Here is a 12,453-nt window from a genome sequence, read left to right as displayed (position 1 = left end):
CTGAAATATAGGTAAGTTACAAAATAGTAGACATCTTTGTCTAAGAACAGCACTACATCCTGTGTCATCTTGAAGATTATTATGTCTCCAGGACAATATTTAGAAATGATAGAGGCAGCCACAAAGATATTTGAGTCCATGTGTAATCTATAAAAGTGATTTTACAAGTAGCCCTTGTAAAATCACTTTTGTAGATTACACATGGACTTACAAAACAGGATGCCTAACTGGGAATTGCAAATTGGCTACCTCCAGTCAATATTTAAATTGGGTTATATTTTGTGCAATTATTAAAAGTGAATGAGACAGAGACAGAGCAGGGCTGTGTCAACAATGGATAAATTGAAGGATAAGATTTACACCTGGCAACCAACTGCTCTGGAGAGCCCAACAATGGTTTGACTATGAGCTATGAGATGTTAGAAAATGTAACATCTGAGTTGCTATGGCAGACTCTCTGTCTAACATGCAGTGCTGTTCTAGAAAAAAATATATCCGAAGAAATGTGTTGCATCCACACATCCACAAAAATACATTCATGATCTCCAATTTCTCCTGTTAAATCCAGGCACCACACAGAAACGTTACATGTTTTAGATACGAGTCCTGCCAATAACATCATTCCTTGAATATACACAAAAGAAAAGAAAACGTACTAAATGATATCATTACTTTTTCACATAATGGAATGAGTTCATCTTCAAAGAGATCTCGGGGAAGTTTTCCAATGAAAATCTCACAGCCTCGTTCTGGTGGCAGCCCATTCCAATCTGGTGGTGGCCCTCCATATTTTCGTTGACCGTTTTCCTTAATGAAAGAAGAACAAAATTTGGAATTGTATGAATTTCAACATTGCTGATATCCCTAGTCATATTACTGAATTGTCTTCCTGTAGTTACATCTTTTTCACTTAAACTTTAACCTCTTTTTATTTGCTCCTGGTCCTGTCTTGACTCCATTAGATCTGTTTTAGAACCTCTGTTTACATCTCAAGTGATTAAGGAACTTACCTAGTCATAAGGAAAGAGGATATAAAGATGACTGGAATTGTGCAAGAATGACGAAGAACTTGGTTCATTTTGTATTTCATTGTCTCATTTAAATTGCAAATATATACTTTCTGCATCATGGTAAATTAAATGTGTGTGTGTGCGTGTTTGTGTCTCTCTGTGTGTATATTTGCATCTCATTATGTTAGGTTGCAATGCATTATTAGAGGAAGCTGCCTAGAAATCTAGGTGTATTATGTAAAAAGCATAGTCTAAGGAAATATATAAGCCCATGCATACAGTATATTTAGGAAAAAAGTGCATGAGAACATATTCAATTTTGTGTGCATGGAGTTTAAAGTCATAAACCTACATGGAAGGTAAGAGAATGAGCAGCTGATTGGAAAAAAAATCTGAGACCAATCATCAATGACCTCGTTGTCCCTCTGCTGAATCCTCAGTTCATATTGTTACGTTGAATGCAGGGCTACAATGTGAATTGACAGTTCATGGAAACACTCTGGCCACAAGATTATCAAAATGGAAACCACTGGCACTGGAAAATCCACGTAGCATCTGATCCTCCTTAAGGAACAAAAGATATTAGGGAAGAACTTCTGGTAAAAGCCATTGGGAAGTGCAGTAGACATCCATCTCCTTGTTTTACTTTCAAATTAGCAACCTAAAAGTTGTTTTTATGTGACAGGGAAGTTCCTACCTGAATCAAACTATATCCTGTGCGCTGAATTAAAGTGCGTAGGGCAGCTTCTTTCTGCGTGCCGGTCAATCCATCCCCGGATTTTTTATTTGATTCCATTGTGTGTGATTACCACCAAAAAATCAGGTTAATTAGGAGTACTCACTGCAATCAAATTTAAGATAAATTAAGTAAATTAAAATAGTTCTGTAAAGGAAATTTCCATCACAGTAACGAGGAAGGTCTGAGTAATTAGAAAACAGAACTGGAAATCCAACACCTTCAGAAAGGACAGAGAATCAGGCTAAGAGTCGTCTTATTCCAGAAGATTTGTGAGGACTTTGAGGCAAGAAATTGTTCAGATGTCCACGCCAAAATAATGTATAAAGCAAGCGGCCTCCAACCTTTTGGGCAACAGGGACTGATTCTGTGGAGAGAGTTTTTTCCGCAGACCAGAGTGGGCATGGTTTTATGTGCTGCCTGCATCCAGCAGATGTGGCTTCACTTGTTTGCATGCCTAGTCTCTGGCATGCCACATCCTAGTGCTGGTCCAGGGACCGGGAGTTGGGGACCCTTGGTATAAAGCAGGGGTGTCCAACCTTGGCAACTTTAAGACTTGTGGACTTCAACTCCCAGAATTCCTCAGCCAGCTGCTGAGGAATTCTGGGAGTTGAAGTCCACAAGTCTTAAAATTGCCAAGGTTGGACACCCCTGGTATAAAGCTTTCATGTAAAGCAATGCCTGGCTTTAGCTAGGTATTTGAAATGGCCTGTATTCCTTTAAACCAGGGATGTCAAACTCAAGGCCCGGGGGCCGAATCTAGCTTGTGGGGTATTTACAGTAGTGGGATTCTACAGGTTCGCACCTATTCTCTAGAACTGAGTTCGGAGAACCGGTTGTTAGAAGAAATTACTGGCCTAATCCTGTAAGGAAGGCAGGAAGGAAACATTCTGGTGTTGCTTATAGAAACTGCTTCTCCGTTAACCCTTATTACATTCTTGACAGGACTAGACTTCCTATCTCTGGAACTTCTCTGGAGGTTTTTTTTCCTCCTTTGCTGGTACTTTGCCTGTGTCGAGTGAACATTCAAAGTTACAATGGCACTGTAAAAAGTGACTTATGACCATTTTTCACACTTATGAATGTTGCAGCATCCCAACAGTCATGAGAGGCCAAGCGAGGAGATGCGTGCCTCAGTGTGAGTGATATTGAGTTGGCTATGCCCAGCCAGTCACATGACCACTAAGCCACACCCATGAACTAAGCCACACCCACAGAACCAATTGTTAAAAAATTTGAATCCCACCCCTGGGTGCTTAGATCTGGCCCGCAGGGCTGCTCTGGAAACAGCAAAGGACTGGCCCATGGTGCCTCTGCCAGCAAAAACAGAGCTCAGGAGGACCACAGATGGCCCTCCCGAATTCTGTTTTCACTGGCAGAGGGTTGCAGGAAGCTGTCGCAGCTGAAAACGGAGCTCGGGAGTCTGTTTTCACTGGCAGAGCGCTCAGGCCACCACAGGTGTCCCTGACATGAGTGATGTCAAGCTGACCATGCCCTCCCTGACCACATCCACTCTGGCCTCCCAAGACCAAATACAACCCTGATGCAGCCCTCAATGAATGAATTTGACACCCCTGCTTTAAATGATTTTCAAACATCCTGAGTGAAACTCATCACTCTTTTGTGGGCAATGTTTCTTACCCACTTCAATATTATGGATCACTGTACTTAACCAGACCCTTTTTGTCCTTCAAGGTAGTCTAGAAAAGAGGCACAAACCATGAATACTAATGCTATCTTTATCGTAAAATTACAGTAACAGAATCTTGCAAGTCTGAAACCATTTCTCCCCCTCCCTTTACTTTACTCTCCAAAAAACTAGGGAGAGTTTCTTCTGAGATGCTTCCCATGCCCCTTTTTCTTTTGTAGGCTGTGGTGTCTTTTGTGGGACAGCCTCTTCCCTTATCTCTCAAGGTTATTCTCACAGACCACTATTGAACCCAAGCCTCTTTTTCTGTTGCAGGCCTAAACATCGACCAAGTAAACAGTATCATCATTATCCACCCTGACTGAAGAATGAAAAAAATATGGTTATGAGATCTATCAAAATGTAGACACCAGGAATTAAGCTTGACTTCACAGGTACTCCAAATGTATGGGAACTTCATTTCAAGCCATTTCACTTGCTGCACACTTAAACACGATATTTAAAAAGTACCTTAAATTATCTAACACATGTATGAAATACCCCTTATTTTTTAAATATTTAGATAGTTGCTGAGCAAAGGATTTCTATTCTAATACCCATGGAAGAACTGACTGCACAAAAACCAAATCTACACTTTCAGTTCAGGTCATCTTCAGAAATTCAGTGAATATATAAAATGAGAAGCGGATTGTACTCAATGTTTTCCTTATACACATTTTTCTTAAGTGTTCTTTAATTGTCACATGAATTTACTTTTTTTGCGAGTAATGTTGTTTGCCTCTATGTAGGTTCTCCCATCCTTATTTTAAAATAGGCCTTTTAAATTTTGCAGCCGAAACTTACAAGAAACTCTAGGAGTAGAAGATGAAGTTAGATTGGCACTCTGATCACTACCAAACTGGAAGGCTACACAAATGGACAGGAATATGGAAAACAACAAAAGAAGTGCAGATTCTACTTGAATATGCCTGCAAATCTGGACAGACATATTAGCCAACAAGTTGGAAGAGTCTACCAAAGGTAGTTGGTAACAGAGTGTGAAAACACTTAACAGAGTGTGAAAACTATTGTCCAGTATCCTTAATGTCACACGCTAGCAAAAACTTGTTAGATCATCCAAAACAGGTTAGAAACCTGCATGGAATGCCATTTCAAAAAGCCAAGGGACACAATGCATTTTTGTTTTTTCTTGTGACAATCAACAGAAATGAAAGTTGGTCTTTGAAGAAACAGTCTAAAAAGAATATTGAAATGTTTGAATTTTGGCACTGGAGAAGACTCCTGAGAATACCACAGATAGCCAAGAAAACAAATGAACATATAAATTGAATAAATTAAACCAGATGATCTACACATGACCAGACTCAAATTATCATGATTTAGACATATTATGTGATGATCTAGCTCTCTAGAGAAAGCAATAAGGCTGGGAATGATGAAAGAAAGAGGAGAAAAGAATAACCAGCACCAGAGTTGCTAGATCTGAAGAAATGGACTGGGACACATCATCTTCAGGATGTTTCTGTGTGATTGATAAAAGTTAATGCTGCCTTTATGGATCGTCATCATCATCATCATCAATCAATCAATCAATCAAATATTTATTTAGTACTTGAAAATTTTAATTTACTCCATACCATGTTATAAAAATAGTTCTCAGCACAAAATTATTGGTCAAAAATGCTCTTTAGCAAAAATCTTCAAGTAGTGAATATTTCATATCAGCCAAAGAGATGTTTTTAGCTCAGATCAAGAGATTGATATTTCTCTTTCTTGTACATAACATTCGTTAAAAAGTTTAAACAAGAAGATGAAAACTAAAACAGACTGACATAAAGTAAGAAAAAATAAAAAAATGAAAGAAAAAAAGTGTAAAAAAGAAAAAAAGTTGAAGAAAAGTAGAAAGGAAAGAAAAAATAGAAAAGAGGTGGCTACTGATAGTCTTTGCAGCAATTATAAGTGCAACCCCCCCTCTCTCAAGCAGAAATATTACTAAATATGAATAAGAGATTGATATTTGTCTTAATATCTGATAGTTTGAACTTTGTCAGATTTCCCACTCATAGTTCCTTTTATTCTTCTTCATTTCTATTAGATATGAAATATTTATAAATAGAAGAATTGGCAATAGGCATCTGACAGTAGTGTTGAAAAATCCTAGTTATTCAACATGTATGCAAAGCCAGAAATTTAAAAGGGATTTCTTATTGAAGATGACTTTCAGAACTCTGTCCAAGGCTAAATTATCAAGCCTACAGTATTGTATTATGAGTGGGAAGATCAAAGGATTTAGCTTGAGAGACACTGATGAATAGACTCAAAAGCATTCCTTTCTTAATATTCTCTATTCTTTATCTAATATTCTAATATTATTTAACATTCCTAATATCCCATATTCCTTAATTATCTTCTGCAGCATGGGAGTGGATTTTGAATGTTTAATAAATGTTAAATAAAAGTTAATTGATGTTTTCTGAATAATAATGAAATAAATCATCACAAATGGAGAGGGAAAAAAATCAAATCATTGTTGGACAAACCACGTCTGTTCTTAATTCATACTTCTGAAGAAAAATGCTGAAATCACATCTTGCATAAAAAAGTTATTATAAACCCGAAGTGAAAGTAGAAGCTACTCAGAGCACTGAATATATCACTAGGGTAAGAGATTTCATCAAGCCACTTGAAAGCATACAAAGTGCCTTTATTTGCCTTGTTGCTGTAAAAAATTATCTCTTTCCTCAGCTTGAAAAGTCTCATGAGGACTTTTCTCCTTCATTTACTCTATTTCCAAATAGAAACACAATATTTTTATCGCAAAATTGAATTTGGATTGGTCACTGGGACCAGACATTTACTCTTCTGAGGAGTGGCAGAATTAGACTCACTGGTGTCCTAAGCACTGACGAATCTTAGTGCCCCACTCCTTTGTACATACTGTACAAACGAAGCCATATTCTTAACTATGTGGTGCCTCCTTTGGGCCTGGTGCCCTAAGCACGTGCTTTGTCTGTTTAATGGTTGATACACCACTGCTTCTGAGCTTTCAGACTTATGCTGAAGCCCATCCTCAGAGAATTTCTTTACTGGAATCTGTGCTTTGGGCTGTTCTGTGAGTTGTGTTTATGCGGTGCCTTCCTATTGGCTGATTGGTGTGTTGATGGTTGGTCATTGGCTGTTGTTTCCTTGTGCTGCCAACCCACCAGTTCCTAAGTATCTGATAAACTGGTGGCAATTCAGCACTTCTTTTAACGACAAGGGGCCCGTTTCCTGGCTATCTTTGGGCCTGCATGGCTAATGATCTTAGTTACTAATCTTTTTACTTTCTGTTCATTTCTTGACATAATACACTGAAAAATTGGTCCAGGGCTGCATGATGACCACGATTATAGTTTTACAACTTGCTTCTGGGTTGAATGAAGAAAGCATATTTTATATTAGTGTTTTTTCAAACTTGGCAACTTCTTTCAAGGGGATAGTAGCAACTTCCTTATTGTATCCATAACTGGTGCTTCCTCAGTGTTTCTCCCAGCTCATCTTTCCTATCTATTTCATAGTCCATCAAATCGTCATTAACCAAATAGCAATAGCACTTAGCTTTATATACTGTTTTATAGTGCTTTAAACTCTAAGTGGTTTACAGAGTCAGCATATTTCCCCCAATAATCATTTCACTGACCTCAGAATGAGGGAAGGATGAATCAACCTTGAGCTGGTGAGAATGAAGCTGTTGGCAGTCAGCAGAATTAGTCTGCAATACTACATTCTAACCACTGTGCCACCATAGTCCTTCATAGTATGGAGTAAAATGTTGTTTTATTGAGGTCTTGGCTTTTCAGGGATCAACAAGACAGATTCTTTCAAGATTACGTCTCACATTCTGTATCTTTTTCAAAGAAGTTGATTCATGCTTTATGAATAACAGAATAACAGAGTTGGAAGTTTTCTAGTCCAGGGGGTCCCCAACCTCCAATCCGTGGACTGGTCCACGGCATGCCAGAAACCAATCCACGCAAACAAAAATGAAGCTCCATCCACCGGATGGAGGGAGCATACAAAACCACGTCCCCACTGTGGAAAAAACCTCTCTCCACGGAACTGGTCCCTGGTCCCTAAGAGGTTGGGGGGGGTTGTTGTTTTAGTCAAACCCCCTGTTCAAGCAGGAGACACTATACTAGGGGTGTCAAACTCAAGGCCCGGGGGCCAGATCCAGCCCACAAAGTGCTGACAGGGCTGCTCTGGAAACAGTGAAGGACAGGCACACGATGCCTCTGCCCATGAAAATGGAGCCCTCCTGAGCTCTGTTTTCACTGGCAGAGGGTTGCAGGAGACTGTCACAGCTGAAAACAGAGCTCGCCAGCCCATTTTCACTGGCAGGATGCTCGGGCCTCCACAGGTGCCCCCAACACAAGTGACGTCGAGCTGACCACACCCACCCTGGCCATGCCCAATATGGCTCCCTGAAGTCAAACACAACCCTGATGCGGTCCTCAATGAAATTGAGTTTGACACCCCTGAACTATACCATTCTGGAAAAATGGCTGCCTAATCTCTTCTTAAACATCCGTTTCTTTTTCCAGTTGTACTGCAAAATATTTCCTAGCGTGCGCATGATAGTAACTGCAAGTCTACAGAGTCTAATATAGGCTGCATACAATGCTGCCCAGTGCTATTCAACCAGACAATTCTGTGAATAGCTTGTGCTGACCTTTCCCTGTCATTAACTTGACAGCTGACTTTTCAGATATGATGTAAGTTTACCCGCTTTTGCAATGAGCATTACAACTCTGAATGAAGTTTTCACCCCTTCTTCAACCTTGGTCATAAAAGCGATTGTTTTCCAACTTAGCTCTTATTTAGAAAGCGGGCGGGCGGGGAGTCTCTTTTGATTTATCGATTAGTACACTGGTTTGAAAATGTTGCAAAAGGGCATTGTATCATTTTTATAAGTATAGAATGTGTAGAAGGTAAGCGGTGAGTGGATTTCCAGCCTGATGAACCCCTGTTTTTAAATATTCACAGTTGTGTTTACTTTTGAAAGTGTTCCTGAAAGAGCACAGTTTGCTTTACAGGTGCCTCACAATTGATAATTGCATTTCACACCTGTTCGCCATTGCATTCAGCCTCACCTGAGCACAGCACCTGTCTGCCATTCATTAAAGGAACTGATTTTTCTTTTTTTAGGTTTCTGGTCTAGAAGGATATTATGATGTCCATCATTTTCTTCTAAATTGCCAAGTGGAGAAAGAGGGAGAAGCAAACGACTTTCCTGATACTATCTGTCTGAACATTCTCAGGTTATTTTATTTTGGCCATCTTCATAACCATTTTTAATCTGTATGCCATTTTTATAACCACTGTCCACTAAAATACATGCATTCATTTTTAAACATCTGAAATTTAGATTTTTATTCTTGCACAAATCCTCCTGCTTTGATTAATTTGAAGCAGTAAATGAGGTGCTTATCTATGTATATTCCAAGGTAGATTTCAGTAACACCTTTAAATGGGAAGAATGTTTAATGAAATAAAAAATAGACCAGAACCATTGTGCCTATTCATTTCATCATTGGCAGGATTAATAATTGGCTATCTGCACCCATTTCAAAATTAGCCTCGTATCTGCTTCCACTTATACCAAACTGAGATTGGTCTCCCTAATCAAAGTGAATTCAGCCAGTTTCCAAATTGCTGGTTTGAATCCTAAACCAAATTACATAGTTGAGGCTCATGTTTGACAATGAGTAATCAATTAACTTTGCTTTCTGTTCCATGGTGGTCTTTTTTGACCAGGATTCTCTGCACCTCCTTTCCCCACAAAACTAAACAAGGCAAAACTGAGAGAACTGGCAGAAAAATAGTGGTAGGCTTTTCACTCTAGCAGAATCACGGTATGTGTGATTCTGCAGGAAGGACATTCTCATTTCATAATTGTCTTTCAACTTGTCTTTCGAATCAAAACATATAAAGAACGATTGCTGGAATTAGGTATGTCCAATTTGATGAAAAGAAGGACTAGGGGTGACATGATAGCAGTGCTCCAATATCTCAGGGGCTGCCACAAAGAAGAGAGAGTCAAGCTATTTTCCAAAGCACCTGAGGGCAGGAAGCAACCCAGAACTAAGGAGAAATTTCCTGACAGTTAGAACAATTAATCAGTGGGATGACTTGCCTCCAGAAGTTGTGAATGCTCCAACACTGGAAATTTTTAAGAAGAGATTGGATAACCATTTATCTGAAATGGTATAGTGTTTCCTGCCTAAGCAGGGGATTGGACTAGAAGACCTCCAAGGTCCCTTCCAGCTCTGTTCTTCTATTCTATTCTATTCTATTCTATTCTATTCTATTCTATTCTATTCTATTCTATTCTATTCTATTCTAATTATATTCTCTGAAATAATCTACTCCATTTTGGCATTATTTCTAGCAGCAGAGTTGGATTACAGCTAGTTTTTATTTAGGGACATTTCCAGTTATAAATTATAATGGTGATGAAGAAATAACTTTATGACCAATCCTCACATTGATTATCTTTGTGAATTTGTAAAGCAAAGAAAAACTGAAGCAAGATCATAAGTGCAGTTACAGTTTCGCTGTTGCTGGTCTCAATTGCGGTTGCTAAATAAGGCCTACCTATATTTCCAAGCTCTCACTAGAAATTTCATTGTTCATATATGCAAACTAGGTCATGTTATAAACTCCAATGAAGCAGAAGATGATACATTTATGAAGATTCTCAGTCATTCAAGTCATGGTTGTCCCAAAGGTGCTTTTGTCAAAAGGCAACAGGACTTGGTTTTTCCTTGAAGTCATTTTGCTTCTCATCCAAGACGAGATGGCTATAAAGATTGTAAATCCTTCCATCCTCCACCATTTAGTCAGAACTGAAGAAGCTTCTTGGATGAGAAGTGAAATATCTTCAAGAATATACAAAGCCCAGTTGCCTTTTGAAAAAGCACCTTTGTGACAAGCAGATGAGACCATCATAGGCAAAACTATTAGTCTGTACTATCAGGTATAATTTTTGAGAAACTTTCTGAAAGTAGACAAATGAAGATCTTTCCAATTCTACACATGGAAGGCTCATCCCTCTTGGTGGACCTTTCTGCAAGGGCTTCTAAACATTGGAAGGAATCAAATGGCAATCCCACAAAACCTACAAATTTTTGGACCCAAACTAATATGCTGTAGGATTATACCCTTACTATAAGATTGCAGAAGACTATAGGGGAAAAAAGATATATTTGCTTCTAATATAGTTAAATTTGGAGAGGGATCTCATTTCACAATAAGTATTATCTACTATCAGAATACTGCAAGGATCTTATTTCCTAATTCTATTATGGCATGGAACTATCAGTACCATTTCAAAAAGAAAAAGGAAATCACAGATAACTGATAATCAGAGTTGGAAGGGACCTTATAGGTCATCTAGTCCAACCCCCCGCCCATGCCAGAGACCCTACACCATTTCTGACAAATGGCAGTCCAATCTCTTCTTGAAAGCCTCAAGTGATGGCACTCCCACAACTTCCAAGGGCAAGCTGTTCCATTGGTTGATTGTTCTCACTGTCAGAAAGTTTCTATTTATTTCCAGATTGAATCTCTCCTTGTTCAGTTTCCATCCATTATTCCTTGTCTGGCCTACAGGCGCTTTAGAAAATAGATTGACCCCTTCCTCTCTGTGGCAGCCCCTCAAATATTGGAAGACTGCTATCATGTCTCCCCTGGTCCTTCTCTCCCCTGGTCCTTCTCCTAGACCAGCCATGCCCAGTTCCTGTAACTGTTCTTCATATGTTTTAGTCTCCAGTCCCCTAATCATCCTGTTTGCTCTTCTCTGTACTTTTTCAAAATAAGTATATTGTCAGTTCAATTTGCATCTTATTTCCATTCCCAATCAAAAGCAGTTTCAAAATGTAGACTTTCAGTACTAGGTCTTTTGATCTAGACTTTTACATTTTCCTTTTAAATATAGTTTTGATGTAAACATAAACACTTTACAGAAAACAAGATTTTTTTTAAAAAAAATAAGTAGAATAGAAGCTGTCTTAGTCTCTAGAAGGCCATTCAATTTCATTTGCTAAAAATGTACGAGTTTTAAACAGCAGTGGGAAATCAGATAATCCTCGGCAATGTCAAAATGACATTGCAAATTTAGCATCTTTGGATCAGCAAGAGAAAGAGGCGCCTTACAGACTCTCTTAAATCATCTGAAGAATAATTTCCCTAAATCTGATCACTAGAGCCCTTTTTTAATGAACGAACAACAACCCAACATCTTACAAAAACTGTCTTTTCAAATAGAGTAGTATTTCCCAATTTTGGCAGCTTTAAGATGTGTGAGCTCCAACTCTGGGGATCTGCTGTTTGGGGAATTCAGGGAGTTGAAGTTCCATATCTTAAAACTGCCAAGGTTGAGAAATACTGAAATAGAGAGTAAGACTCATTTTTCATGCTGTATATTTCTGCTTAGGACTCCAATCTTGGCTCCCTTTGAAGGACTCCGATCTTGGCTTGCTCCTTGAAGGAAAGAAATCCTTCAAAGATCTATGTTGCCAGATTTAATTAGTTCTTCTATATGCATTATTATTTCAAAGCCAGTTTGGTCTATTGGTTAAGGGTAGAAAGAGTTTGAGTCCCATTCCCAACTCAGCCATGAAAGCAGCTGGGTCAGGAACTCACCTCACAGGGTTGTTGCTGTGGAGAAAATAGGAGGGAGATGTATTGGATATGTTTATTGCCCTGAGTTATTTGTAAAAACAATAAAAGGTGGAGTACATATTAATTATTTAAATATTAAGTGCTATTTAATGTACAGTTTTCACATTACAATATGTTCTTATGTGGAGGACTGTTTTGCACAGTTCTTGAATTCCTGACTTAAAGAGAATGGGATATAATTTTTTATTTTGTCTTGTTTGCTTATTTTTATCTTGCCCTTTCTCTATGAAACTGAGGTATCTTCTCTCTTCCATATAAAGTCTAAAGTAAATTTCAAGACTGCAAAGAGAAAGACCTTTTTGATCTATAAACATCACTCAGTTGAGTGCAGTGTCATA

General features: G+C 38.6%; 1 protein-coding gene across 3 annotated transcripts in view; it reads right to left on the bottom strand.

Annotated features, from left to right (window-relative positions):
• A1CF (APOBEC1 complementation factor) overlaps window positions 1-12,453 on the bottom strand; it is a 64,901-nt gene that overhangs the window by 49,730 nt on the left and 2,718 nt on the right. For 2 of the 3 annotated variants that reach the window (XM_026719914.2, XM_026719915.2), the window contains exons 2-3: window positions 1,708-1,851; window positions 673-807 (exon numbers count right to left, since the gene is read on the bottom strand). In XM_026719914.2, the coding sequence (XP_026575699.1) occupies window positions 673-807; window positions 1,708-1,806 (234 nt within the window). In that variant the 5' untranslated portion in view covers window positions 1,807-1,851. Of the gene's footprint in view, window positions 1-656; window positions 808-1,707; window positions 1,852-12,453 lie in introns of all 3 variants that reach the window. The other variant, XM_087932359.1, reaches the window with a different exon arrangement.

This window comes from Pseudonaja textilis, chromosome 4 (genome assembly GCF_049901715.1).
Source record: "Pseudonaja textilis isolate UNSWEBS1 chromosome 4, rPseTex1.2, whole genome shotgun sequence".
Classification (NCBI taxonomy): domain Eukaryota; kingdom Metazoa; phylum Chordata; class Lepidosauria; order Squamata; family Elapidae; genus Pseudonaja; species Pseudonaja textilis.
This window is presented reverse-complemented; position numbering and strand designations above follow the sequence as displayed.